The 14,472-nt window shown below is 38.0% G+C and overlaps 1 protein-coding gene across 1 annotated transcript in view; it reads right to left on the bottom strand.

The window, feature by feature from the left end:
• Positions 1 to 14,472, bottom strand: part of LOC107660610 (receptor tyrosine-protein kinase erbB-4-like) — a 391,742-nt gene that overhangs the window by 204,676 nt on the left and 172,594 nt on the right. Inside the window, exon 2 of the mRNA XM_016449970.1 lies at positions 1,353 to 1,504. Within this exon, the coding sequence (XP_016305456.1) occupies positions 1,353 to 1,504 (152 nt within the window). The remainder of the gene's footprint in view (positions 1 to 1,352; positions 1,505 to 14,472) is intronic.

Here is a 14,472-nt window from a genome sequence, read left to right as displayed (position 1 = left end):
GTACTGACCAGGCTCAACCCTGCTTAGCTTCAGTGGGCAACCAGTCTTGGGCTGCAGGGTGATATGGCTGTGGCGGAAGTACAGGAACATTCACTAGTCATGTCTCAACACACAATATTTATTACTATGTTGTACCTGAAGAAAAGATCCCTGACCTTTCTCCGACTACCCATTATCCTCATCATGGCACGAGCTGAAATGTGGGAGATGGGGCTATTGTGACGGGGGGAGGTCGGCAGTGAGGTCTATCGTTTGTTTTCATCACTAGTGGCGTTTCAGTCACAAACAAACCACTTTCTAATCTTTTAAGTGAACAAATTATTCTCATTCCATGCACTTACAACTCACAGAAATACTGACTACAGCATGGCGTACACAAATAGCATAGAAGTGCAGACTGTGGACCTACTGAACTTAAGTGTTTTGAATAAGAAAGGACAGAGGTGTACTAGTATATCACACAACACTAGCATACTACTTTTACCATTTCTGCCATATGATTTTCTGAATTCAGCCTAAAGGCCTCAATATACTTCAAGCTAAATAAAAAAAAACAACCTGGTCTGACATAATTTAGAGCAAAATCAGGCCAAAATGAAGTGACTGGGTTGTTTCAGGAGTTCGAAACAGCTTGCCAAAGCGAACTCTGGCAAAAATAGTTTCTAATTGAAATCAACACTGACGCTCTTTTTTCATGATTAACACGGAGAATCTGCTTGTTTTAAACCAGTCTATTGTATAAAATGCTACATACATAAACGTCTTGACCAGAGTGCCAAATAGCAAAACTTGTGCAAAGGTGTAGTCACATTTACTGTTGCTCTGTGACATTTTGCAGTTGAATTCCATTCATTTCAATAGGAATCCGTGTGATTGGGAATTTTGTGCCACTTTTTGTGATCTTAAGTGGACCACTTTTGTGATCTTAAAAGGACCACTTTTTGTGATCTTAAGTGAAGAATGAAAATAACTTTGCTGCAAGTATATCAAGGCTTTTAGCAGAGTAAATGAGACATCTTGTTTGGAAAAGGAACTAAATGAACTGGGACAGGTCATTTGCAAAGGAAATGAATAAACAATCTCATTTGTGAACAAGGATCTACTGGTTGACAGTAAGGGAATAAAAACTAGCAGGTTTAATTTACGACGCACACCTAAGTTCGTTTTACACCATTTCAAACTGACTCAGGCAAATAACCTATGGTAACTAATATACTAGGTGTAATTGTTACCTTGAAACTTTGACTCTGATATGATACAGAACAACAACAACAAAAACTATGGAAAACAAACAATAAACAAAATCCAAGACATCATGTGGAGACCTGTAATAACTCGCACAGACTACTTACCCTAAGAAAGGACAGGTCACGACTGCGATCGATGCTGGTGATCTCCAGGTTACCCATCACCACCTCGCAGTTCTCATAGTATTTACGAAGGGTTCGATACTGCTGGTCCAGGTCTGACAGAGTACTCAGTTTATTCTCTGTGCCAGGGCATACTGCAGAAAGAAAAAAAAGAGAGAAATTACAGTCCGATGGTGCAAACAACAGATGCAGGACCTGCTTGGCGCTTCAGTCCATCCAGCAATGCAATTCAATCAGGCCTGAAGTCCCAGAAGCCTCTAAGACAGACAAGGAGCCTCCAGCCCCAGACGGACAACTTGACAAGTAATTAAACAGAGCCATTTCTGCTCATCAAACACCTTGCACCAATCAAAGACATTTGCCATCTGTTGCATCAGCTGGCATTGCCTTTGAGCCGATACTGTAACCCTCCCTCTCACGCCTCACTGAACCACTGTCACAACATCCACGAGCACATCCACGCCTATCCCATGCCACCCGCTCTGTGGCCGCCAGAAAGACAGACTGAGAGAGAAAGGAGAGTCAGCATATGCATTATAACACCATATGATGAGACTAACTGACAATGCAGCTATGCATCTTTCTATTATACTTGATACACAGCTACAGCTGTTTGAATAATGTATGTTATGCTAGTTTCTTATCATGCAGCAACAGAGACCTTATTCATCATGTGCTCATTAACACACTCTCACAGGATGAGGGGGGGCCCTGCTTTATGTAGAATAAATCTACTTTTTTCTAGGCCACATCTGCAAGCTTTAATTTTAAAGGAATAATTGACCCACAAATCAAAGTTTTTTCATCACCCTATATGACTTTCTTCATTCTGTGTCACATTTTGAAAAGTGTTTTGCTGTTAACCATCAGTCATTGAGTTAAACTTCAGATCAGTTTGATGATTCATGATTAACTTGAGACCAGTTTTGTGATCTAGCTCAAATGATTCATTGAAAAGATTTGCCTCAAAAGAATGATTCGTTCACAACATTTTCATTTCTCTCACGAAAATACTGGGAAGAGTTTCACTAGATGTCTTGAATTAGTTATACTGTGTAATTACAGTAGTTCTAAAATACAGTGCACAATTCATATAGACTAACTTTATGATGTTTTTAAGGTGCTTTTGCATTGAAAGTGGTCAAAATTACTATTTATTTCTTTAAAACATTTTAAGGATAAAAAAAGATATATACTTAATGCATTTTTGGAAAGTAAATATGATCAATTCTGATTTTATGTTGCTTTGTATAAAGACTTTAAAGCTCTAAAGTTTTCATTAGTAATGAAGACGAGCACATAACCGTTCAGTCTACCTCAGATTATCGGTAGAAAAACACAGAATTGTTCCCCTACTAAAAATACAGATTTTGAGAAAAAAATAAGATGAAGAGAATCTGAAATAAGTTGAGGTCAGGTGTTAGACTTAGGTGTTTTCAATAACCCTTAACCTGCATTAGAGCGAAGGAAGTATTATAAAAGAAGCTTAGTGGTAATAAACATTTATTGCACCCTCGGGGGCTCCGTTGTGAGATTACAGGTGAATTGTGGGATATAATTTTGTTAGGGAGGAGGTTTCATTCTATACCATATCTGACAGCTAACCCACTTTAAAAAAACCACCAACATCAAAATCAAAAGGGAGGCAAAATATACTGTACTCAAATCACAGATTGAGCCACGAAACATGTTTTGCCACAAACCTGCTTAGAGTTCACCAAACAATGGAAGTAAAATGTCAGAATTTTTATTTCTGGTTATTTTTTAGCTTTAACTACCTGATCTTTAGGAGTTGTGTGTTTCTGCTATACTCTTTATACACACTCATTTTATGTAAATAAACCACAGGTAAACATCATGTGACATTATGGGCATACTTGACACTTATTGATTGCACACATACTTTGCCATGGGCCACAGTACGATGTTAAAATGAAGCATGTCTGCCTACAAACCTCATTTGTCTTTTTCAATAAAGAAGAAGATAGTCGTGCTGGAGATGCTGCCCCTCAGCAAACCTCCTCTCTGGCACACACAATGCAGACATCTTTATTTCCAGTTTATGCCTCTGACTGCAGCTTGATTGAACTATGTCTTGTATTTTGTTTTGTTTTTTGGATCATAAATGATGGATTGAGGCATGAATCTTAATTCGGAATTTTATATTATAATCAATGAATGTGTAGATTATCACTATGTTTTAAAACTTAGTGAGCTCTCTAAAAACCCTACATTTAACGAAGCACTGAAAAAGAACATAAGTGATCAATTTCCAATTATTTTGAGTCTGCCATTAGTTAAGCTAATAATACAATTCTCCAATAAGCATAAAAATACATAACACACAAAAATAATTTATTTGTTTGTTTGTTTAGGTATTGAGTGAATTGTAAGTATATTTACAACATCTCACTCTCTTCACTCGTCCACAAGGCTTTGTGTCCATGATGCCTTAAAATGCTGCCTATGTAGGCAGCTCACTAGGTTTTTGAACAGAGCATTTGGTAATGAATAAATGTGTGTGTTCATATGAGCATATAATGTTTTCTATCACACTTTTTGAGTATGTGGGAAAGGTATTATTCACTTTTATATTTTTAAGGTGGCATTATTTCTATCACAAAGAACAAGCTTGAAAAAGTGGAACTCCACAGTAAGAGAATAGAACATGAACAGCTCTTAAGCACAAAGCCTTGAATATTTTTCATTTTTCATGTATTTTCACAGACATATGGTGTTTGCAGAATAGATTTAAAGACCTCTGCAGCATACCTGATTCAATCCCACCACATATCTAATGCATTTCATCAAAGAAATAAAATGCTCTCTTTCCTTACTTAGTCACAGATACACAAACAAAACTGTTTATCATCCCCCATAGTTCTAACTCCTGCCGGCCTTGCATTTGTCAAGGAGGCGTGTGTATATTCAACATGACCGGAATACATAAAGCACTTCCTTATCACCGTGAAAGATGCCTTTAGAGCTGCGTCTGAAAGGTGCAGCCAATGGGAATTTAAACAGGAGAGTAAGTGCATGTTTACTTAAGACACATGATGGGAAATCTAAAAAAATAATTAAAAACAAAAATTCCATCATTATTTACTCACAGAGAAACATCTCAAATGTGTGAGACTTAACCCCGATTAAACCTTTTAAAAACTGTTTTTGATATCTAGTTTGACAAGGGACCAAATCATTTGCCAGCACACAAGCAAAATAGCATTTTTATATCATTTGAATTTCATATCACACCCACTAATAAACAACTTGCCATAAACACGACCTCCATTCTTATCAATTCCGACTTCACTCTTGTATATTTATAAATATTCTCATTGGAATTAAACGCTCCTCTATTAGTCGATGCATTTCATAAGTATTGCGCAAAATGACTTCATCAATGAAGAACGGGGGTTTATTGAACACCGATATAAGCGAGAAAAGAAGTCGGAGTCTCTGAGGCTTATTGGACCCACAGAAATAGCAAAAAAGGTCATGCCAATAGCCGACAACTCATTGAGCTAAATAAAGTTGCAAATGTCACTTCCTGAGGTAAACATGGTCAATGCATCGGCTCAGAGGACGTGAGCTGATTGGAAGATCAGAGAAGCCGATCACTGGAGGGGAATGGTGATGATGTGATCCACTGCAGTCAGGTTTGCTCGCCTGTTAAGAGGGCATCTGGTGAAGGACTAAATGGTAATAATGACAGTCGTGATTGCATCTCTGCGTGACAGGGCTACGGTCCGGTAACCGTGTCCTCTACCGTCCCAGTCACTAGTCTACGGGTCTGCCTTCTCCATATGGGACCGGCTGATTTTAGTATCATAAACACTTTAGCAGGCTGACTCGGCCGACTGAGCACTGGAGCTTTGAACTCGCCTGTGAGGTCAGGACACAGTGACATTAACAATTGTCCGAAGGCTTGTGCACCTATAAATAATAGGTTTATTGCTCTCTGAAGCACCCGGAGAGACCATTTATCAAGTAAATGTCTCATGAAATGATCATGAAAATAGTATCGGATTCACCAGAGGGCTCAGATTAAACTTGAGTTAAACGTTTTAAACTGGTTTTGACTGGATGCCGTTTAGCTGTCAGCCCAATTTTTGTTTTAATAGCATATTATGGCAGTTCACCCAAAAATGTTCACTCGGAATAATTCACTCAAAAATGATCATTCTGTCATTGTCATATTGTTCGCATAGGATTATCTTTCTGCCAAGAAACACATTTTTTATTTTTTTAAACTTTTTTATTTCTTTAAAGGGGTCATATGATGCTGCTAAAAATAACATTATTTGGTGTATTTGGTTTAATGAAATGTGTTTATGCAGTTTAAGGTAAAAAAAACACATTATTTTCCACATACTGTACATTATTGTTTCTCCTCTATGCCCCGCCTTTCTGAAACGCGTCGATTTTTACAAAGCTCATCGGTCTGAAAAAGCGAGGTGTGCTGTGATTGGCCAGCTATCCAGTGCATTATGACTGGCCGAATACCTCAAGCGTGTGACGGAAATGTTACGCCCCTTACCACATTGTGATGATGCCCTGTCAGGCTGGAACGATGATTCAAAAACATGAAAACACATTATAAATGAGGCATTCGTTGCATCCAGTGGGGACATAATTATGGGCCGTTTTAGGTAGGTGTGGCTGACTCTTAACTTTTATAAAGACTATCTCTTTGGATCTGAGACTTTAGTCTTTGCAACTTTACAGATCTTCTTTATGCACCAAGAGCTTGTAACACTCCAAAGAGAAAGGACAAATTGAAATTGCATCATATGACCCCTTTAAGAACACCTCGGCTGCTCTTCTTGTGCATATAATAAAAATAAAAAGGACAAAAACATCATTAAAAAAACATAGAAAATAAAATAAAAAAAGTCTGAAACTATATTATTTCAAAGCCTTCAGATACACATTAAAAACGTATTTATGTATTTATTTATAGCTGTGGAAAGGCAAAAAAGACAGGTTGTATGTAACACAAGGGTGAGTAAACAAAATATATATATATATTTTTAATTTTGATGCATTATCCCTTTAAAAAACATCTATAGTGTTTCTGTTACTGAAAGGGATGTGGGCCTATTTTGAGAGGGATGTTTCATTCTGCAGCATATAGTCTGTCCCCAGACCATTTGTTCCTGACCACTGGCCTCCGGTGTGTCCTGGAAAAGGACAGCAGAGTCTGAAAGCAAACAGGCTCCTTTATCTCTCTTGTTTTCTCTTTTCTAGGTCTCAAAATGTGAAGACAAAGTACTGGAGTTCACAATGTTCTCATTCGAATTAGCTGTGCTGACCGCAGTCAATGCCTTATTACCCATAATCCCAAACGCTGTCTCACTGACACCAGGCAGAGAAAAAGACATACCTCTGGGAAAGAAGAATGTATCAGGATGGAAACTTCCAGCCTAAAAGTCCTCAACTTATTCTGACAGGAATTTGAAGGGAATAAGCTTCGGTTTATCGCATTTGCAATAAAAGTGAAACAATTTCAACTGAATTGTTTTGTTTTTAAAGCGTCTTTTATATGCTGAATATGTGGTCTTATAATATCATACATAGAGAAATAAAGATTAACATTTACAATAATCCTTTGTAATCAATGCAACTATAAGGCATGAAGATATTCGAAATATATATATATATATTTTTTTTGTAGAGCTGCTTTGAAAAATTATCCATGGAAACAAAAATATATTATCCTTTAAATTTATATTTAAATGAATTTATACAAAAATAAAATAAAATAAAATGATATTTCAGCATGATCATGGAACAGAAAGATGGCACACTGCTAATAATATAACCACCAGGCAAATATTGCAGGCGATTATGCTTAATAAATCAAGAGAATCAGACATTGTGATTACAGTTGAAAAACAATTCATCATGGAGCCCTACGATTCATCTGAGGAGAACCAGCAATTAACTGATTTGAGCTAGATAATGACACTACTGTCTTTTAGAGCTGCTTCACTGCAGAATCTGAACTGTCTTCAACTTAAGCTTCGATAATTGATTCTGCTGTTTTCCTGTTTATTACTGTGAAGATGCTTTGACACGATCTGTACTGTATAAAGCACTACAGAAATAAAGGTGACTTGATTTGACCTGACTCTTCTTTTAACCTGATCAGCAGGACTTCTATGACAGGCAGATTCTTTTCAGGAGTCTCCCTGCATAGACAACATGGAGGAAAGCCACAAATCCTGAGGCACAGAGACTGCTTAAACCAAGGACAGGCCCATATCCCCATCCTCCCATCTCACGGAGGCCCAAATCCTATTTTTGGTGATGTTGATTGAGCCATAAATCCATGTCATCCGCTAATAGCAGGAATATTTATTATCACAGGCCCATCACATGGAGGCCACAACCAAAGGCATTTAATTTGCTGCTGTATGGCAACTCTCAGAGTTTCAGAGCACTAGGTCATTGGCAATTAGAGAGTGCAAGAAATGTGCTGACAGCTGGTAGGAACTCAGATTCAAAAGACCGTCTTTGTGTCTGAGGAGCACTTCTGTTCTGTTTTCTGCATTCTCTTGGGCTGGACTATCTGTGCAGACATCAGACAGGTGTGACTGAAACCCCTCCTAATGGCTTTTACAGCACATTTACGGCAGAGGCGCCCCCATCATCAATTACCCCCCTGCCTGCTCGGAGTGTTGTGGTGTATCCTTCATGCGGGAGGCCGTCTCATCCCTTCATGTGGCCCGTGAAATGAATTTTCATCTCGTAAGCGAGCATTCCTCATTAATTACAGCGGCTTGAGCCTCCGGCTCCTCCCCGTCTTCCGTTTCTGTCATTAAAAAGGGGTAAGGATTTCGCTGGCTAATTTTTCTCAGGAATAGAATGTACACGAAAACAAGAAGATTCTGAAATGGATTTCATGCAGAAAAAGTTTTTTCACATGGCCAAGTTGAATATACAAAATCATTATTTTATGTGACTGTTAGGGTTATGTTTAGTGTTGTTCTGTTTTCATTGTGTTTTCAGTTTATCTGTTCCCCTGTGACCTAGTTTTACTTTGGCCCCTAATTGTCATTTCGTTCACCTGTGTTTCATTAATTAACTCATTAGTTCTTTCATTTGCTCCCCTACAAATACTCTCAGTTTTCCCTTAGTTTTCCCTTTTGTTTATCTCCGTCGTCCTCGTGTGTGTGTCCCACACCAACCCGTAACAGAGACCATACCTCATTGTAGAAAGCAACTAGATTTATATATAAGAAAATGTGAATGGCACATGCAAACTTCGCTGCCATAAATGACATAATAAATGACCTTCTAACTCTAGCACTTTCTATTCTATTTTAATTCTACTTTATCTATTTATCTTCTTTTTTTATCCATCTCTGGGTCAGTCTTCATTAGTTGTTGGCAGAAAGAATCAGGGTTATTTTAGTGTGCAAATGTTTCATTGTTAGTGTTTGTAGTAGGCCTGGGCGATAAAACGGTATCGATATTTATCGATGGTACACCTTCTTCGATATCGATAGAAAAAATGTTCGATATAGCGCACGATATAGTTTAGATATTTTCTATTCTATCTACTTGTTTTTCTTTGTGTGTGTGTGTATATGTGTGCGTATATATATATATATATATATATATATATATATACCTTGCTACATGTACTGCATTAGGCTAACCGAGACTTGTCATTTACACTATATATATATATATATATATATATATATATATACAGTATATTGTTGATCTTTTGTTATTTGTAGCATTTGGACCAATCAGACACACATTTTTCATTAGATTTAACAAATCAATTATTCTTTAGATTAACAAATAATCACAGACCCCTCACGCAATAAACATACAGGACCCCTCAGCCAGATCAGACTTTTACGACCTAAACGTATGTAGAGATAATCAACTCTTACACAGAGACAAAGAGTCGTAAACTTTCGCTCCGAAAGTGCAAGTCACCATTGGCTCTTTGACTCCCCGGAGGTGTGAGCTCAATAGGAGATAAAGCTCTCACATCAGTGACCCGCCTCAGTCAGTCTGCGGTTATGTTAGATTCTGAGAAGATGAGGATGTGACCTAGAACGCTTCTGCAACTCTTAAGTCTGCACCAGGCTTCGGCCTTGTCTTTCTATTCACCAAAGATCCTAGGATCTCAGCTGATGTCTCTCGTAGCTCTTTTTCACTTTCCACTGGGAAGAAACTGCCAATCACCATCGAGTCAGAACATCTTTGGAATTTATCACTCTTCAAACCCGGAAGAACGTGATCGCAAGTCCAAAAGTTGAGGGCAATTTAATTCTGCTACAGTTACTACTGGCAGCTGATATAAATAATTGTAATTAATCATAATTAATTGTAATTATTTATACACATTTCCCTTTTGAGCTAATTTGCTACAGTTTTGACTGCTTCTATTGTCCTCATTTGTAAGTCGCTTTAGATAAAGGCGTCTGCTAAATGACTAAATGTAAATAAATGCATTGGTGGTTGCCATATGATATTTATAAGCTCCACTATTTAGAGAAAAAGTATAAACCAAAGCGAATCAAAAGACAAGATATCAAAAACAAAACAAAAAACACAAAAAATAACTAAAGAAAAAGCAAAGCAAAACAAAATTAAATTAAATTTAAAAAAAATAAAAAATAAAAAAGCAAAGCAAAATAAAATAAAACAAAATTGTGTACCACTAATCGGAAACAAACAAACAAACAAACATTTCTCATCTCATTTAAACTAGGTTACTATAGACAAGGCCTTCAAAATTAGATATACAGAATCCCCCAGATCGTCACGCCATGCAGAAATCCTTGTGCTACCACAGCACTAGGCGAGCTGTTAGATGTAACACTAATCTCTGCGATCCATCACTGTAGACCACTCATGACAGGGTGGGCTGTTCTCCTCATTTCTCTATTCATCTGTCTTACAGCTTGCAAAACTGGGGTCTGAACACATAACATTTCTATTACCCCCTCATGCTAATTTCATCTGCTTGCCCTCGTCACGGTCATATGACATCATCTGCATAAAAAAAAAAAAACACTGTCTGTATCTCTATTACATTGAAGTTCCTGCAAGAAACCATCTGTACCTAGTAAAGCGGTCACTATGGCACATTTAAACAGACGAGTGAAGTGCAATCATCTCGGTTACTGCATTGCAGGTTTCTGCGTGATTCAGAATTGAACAGAGAACACTTTTTAAATTCAATCTAAATAAATTCCTAATTTGAATTGCAACCGCAATTCGAATTTATAGAAATACATATATTACAAATAATATCATCAATATATAATATCAATACATAATAATATATATATATATATTTTTTTTTTTAATAGGATGATATCAATCTAAATATGAAGCAAAATGTAGTGTTATATGAAGTGTATGTGTGTTCAACTTTCTGTGGGTGTGGCCAACCTAATTTAAATTCAAACTCATGGCATGAAAGGGATTCAATTTCAAACCTTGCAGGAATAAAACATACCACTTCAAGACAAATATTCCAGAATCAGCAAACTCCCATTTTCCCTCATTGCGCTTTCTAATGGAAGGCAGAAAATGGATGAATGATTCTAGCATACATTGCAACCTGCCTGAAGGCCCGTTTCATATCATAGCCGTGAGCTTTACGTGTAAGAGACATCATGACAGATGGGTTGGGGGGTTACGCAAATGCTTTAATGAAAGCGGGATCGCATCGGTATCCCTGACCTCTTCCATCATGAAAATGCAGAGCCAGTGCGGGATGACATTAGCAGCCTGAATGTGAAGAATATTACTCCATCTCTGAGACTTTACACGCCTGAGCTCTGGATGTTGGCTGTTTCCTTTTAATTTGTGTAGGCCTGTCTTGCTCATTATACCTTGAATCGATTATAATTTGTTTTAATGCTGCGCAGAGGAATGTAAACTGCAAGTGATTGGCATTTAAAAAGATATACAAACACTCAGCCAATGCAGTCGTGGCAGGAACAGCAATAGAATTCAACAGAGGAGGCAATCCACACTTACATTAGGGGTGGGCACAAATTCAAACTGTAAAATATAATATATAAGGTGGGTAAAGGGGTTGGCTGTGTGATGAAGAGCAGGGCTAATAGTATGAGCTATCAGAGCCATCAAGGGAAAATACTGCTCTCTCAGATTGCTTGGAAATGCAGGTCCCCACTCACACTACCTCTGAGATTTCAGCTCAACATTTTGGCCCTTCAGACAGTGATCCTTGCTTTATGTTCTACCTTGGTATCACAAATTTGTGCATGCCAAACAAACTGCCATACCACCAGTGACCATCATTCCAGATTATGCTTTCTGCTTAAGTGATGTCAAATATAGAGCTGGTTTGATCTACTTTCAGATCTGAGCTCACTTGATTATTATTTTTTTTATTCTTATACTAAGAGTGAAATGTATAATTTTGGTGCATTCAAATTGCAATTGTTTTTCAAGAATCGGCTTGAATTGATTGATTTCAAATAAGTTTCAAAAAAGGTAACCCAAAACACAACTGTTGGGTATCAATGGGCTACAATGTTCATGCTGCATGTTCTTCATTCACTAAATAAACTGTCTCATAATAATCATTTGTTTTTTAATCAGGCTACACTGTTCATGCTGCATCATCTTAATTCACTAAACAAACTACCTCGTAAGAATAATTTGTTTGTGAAATGGACTATGCTGTTTGTGCTGCATGTTTTTAATTCACTAAAAATAATTGGTTCGTAAGAATCACGTGGTTGTGAATCAGATTAAACTATCCGCATCTTTTCTTTTTTCAACCCTAACTCAATAGAATAATTTTTCTTGATATTATTTTGCACTACTTCCATTCAATCACATTTAATACAAACTGTGAACTCACACTCTCAATTCAAGTAAAACATGATTTTGAAACACTTGATACAGGGATTTTCTAATTAGGTACATTACAACAGGGTTCTTTTCATGTATGCAGTTGAGTGGGTTAGTTAGTAGAATAATTAACCATAAAAATCTATATTTTCACTCAGACCTACACAATCGCTTAAGGCACAGTTATTATGTCTACTCAAGCAGAATGCAATGCCATCTGGTGCCACTAGAGGCACATAAATTACAAACTTCACCTTAAAATTTCCACATTATACCTTCATGGAGTGTGCAAACAAGCGAATCAGCTACCAATCCTGAAAATGGAAATTTGACAGTACAATCTGTATCTCGTGCCAAACCTGAGCTCTATAAATTAGCTTCACGCTTTAAACAAGGACAGAGCCGCTGAGGGAATATGGATGTGTTGTTATTGTTTGAAAGTGTTCATTACCACATCACCATAAAGAAGCTGCAGGTTAAAGGAATTATAGCCTGGCCTTTGTACGTGCTGAATTGGAGAAATGCTAATTTGACATGTTATTACAGCCCAGCCAAAACATCCCTGCCAAACATCCCCAGGCAATTCCCTTTCCTTCACACTCAGCCTTGGTGTTGAATTACAGCAGGGTCGTGTAGGTGATAGTAATGCAGGTCGAACAGACCCACTACATCTCCGTAACATTGGTAAAAGCTACGCTGGGCCAATTATTAATGACTTGTGTCTGTTTGGAAGAAACGGAACAAATAGGCTATGTGGTGCAGAAAGGGGATGCTATTGAACACAATGGAATGGAGTGAGAAGTCATTAAAGCATCGCGAGCCAAAGGAGAATGGGTTTAGTGTCTTCTGTTTGAGCTAATCAAACATTTCTGAGAGTTTCAATCCAGTTCTAACCTCTACAGGTTCAGCTGTTGCAACTAAGTTCTACTGCAAAAAAAATCCAATTCAGACCTCTTATGCACAAGTCAATCAAGAAGGTCCTGCGAGTGTAAGGTGTTCTCAAGTGTTATCTCAACCCAGGACAGACAGGAGAAACGTAGCACACATCTCAGAGGTTCTTTCGGGCCGGCTCTAGTTTGACATCTCCTCCTGAGGCTCGCTGGTTGTGTTCATTGAGGGCTCAGGAGCTGCTAATTGTTTAATCTTCAAGGAGGTCAGTCTCCTCACTTACACAAATTAGCCCTGAGCCTGGAGCCATGGGAAATTAGGCCCCGGGCTTCTTTTCTGGCATGGAAGCCACTTCCACAGCAAGAACTGACTGTTTTCACTTTGTTTTCACATTTTCTGCTTCCTTCCATCTCGCTGAGACTCCCTCTTGCTCTATTCCCCTCTCACTGTTTTTCTATCAGGAATCGATACATCACCTGGGACACGAGAATGAAGATGAAAGCCGAGTTGATTTCTTGGAAGACCGTGTCACTACTAATACAAGATGAATTGCTTAACTCACCACGAGTAAGAAATACAGCCACTGATCTCAGAGGTGTTTGAGGCAATTGAATAGACTTACAGATCTCAGTTGGCAGCTGAAAAAAGCAGTTCAGTTTGTGCGGCCTTCGACGGTGACGCAACAGCAAGGCCTTTCAAAGACCTCAGAGCACATGGGTGTGCGAGACATTTTACAGTGGCAGCCTTGCCTCGATCGATAAAAGTGAGCTGAACATCACATTGTATGCTAATATCTTGTGCTTTGCAATAGCCTACAGACACTTGATGCATTTAACCAGGCCAACACAGCTACTTTGAGATTCCCCAGAGGAAAACTAACCCAGAAGTTAGACTTTTGGAGATCTCAGTAAGGTTGCATTTAAGCATCTCAGATGTTTTCCCTAAAGTGCCTCAGGAGACACACACACACACACATACACACACACACACGTTGGTTTTTATGGTTTATGTGGACTTTCCTTAGGCGTAATGATTTTTATACTGTGCAAACAGTATTTTCTATTGCCCTACACCTAAACACTACCACTCACAGAAAACTTTGTGCATTTTTAGATTTTCCCAAAAAAAAAAAACCCAACTCATTCTGAATAATTTATAAGCCTTTTGAATTACGGGGACACTGAAACAGTCCTCATAAATCAAATTCATGTTGTAATACCTATGTCATACCCATTTCATTATACACATTTTTGTCCTCATAAACCACATAAACATGCACACAAACACACACACACACACACACACACACACACACACACACACACACACACACACACCCACACAAATGAGA

This window comes from Sinocyclocheilus anshuiensis, unplaced genomic scaffold, assembly GCF_001515605.1.
Source record: "Sinocyclocheilus anshuiensis isolate Anshui unplaced genomic scaffold, SAMN03320099.WGS_v1.1 scaffold627, whole genome shotgun sequence".
Taxonomy (NCBI): domain Eukaryota; kingdom Metazoa; phylum Chordata; class Actinopteri; order Cypriniformes; family Cyprinidae; genus Sinocyclocheilus; species Sinocyclocheilus anshuiensis.
Note: the sequence above shows the minus strand (reverse complement) of the source record. Positions and strands in the feature narration are given on the sequence as shown.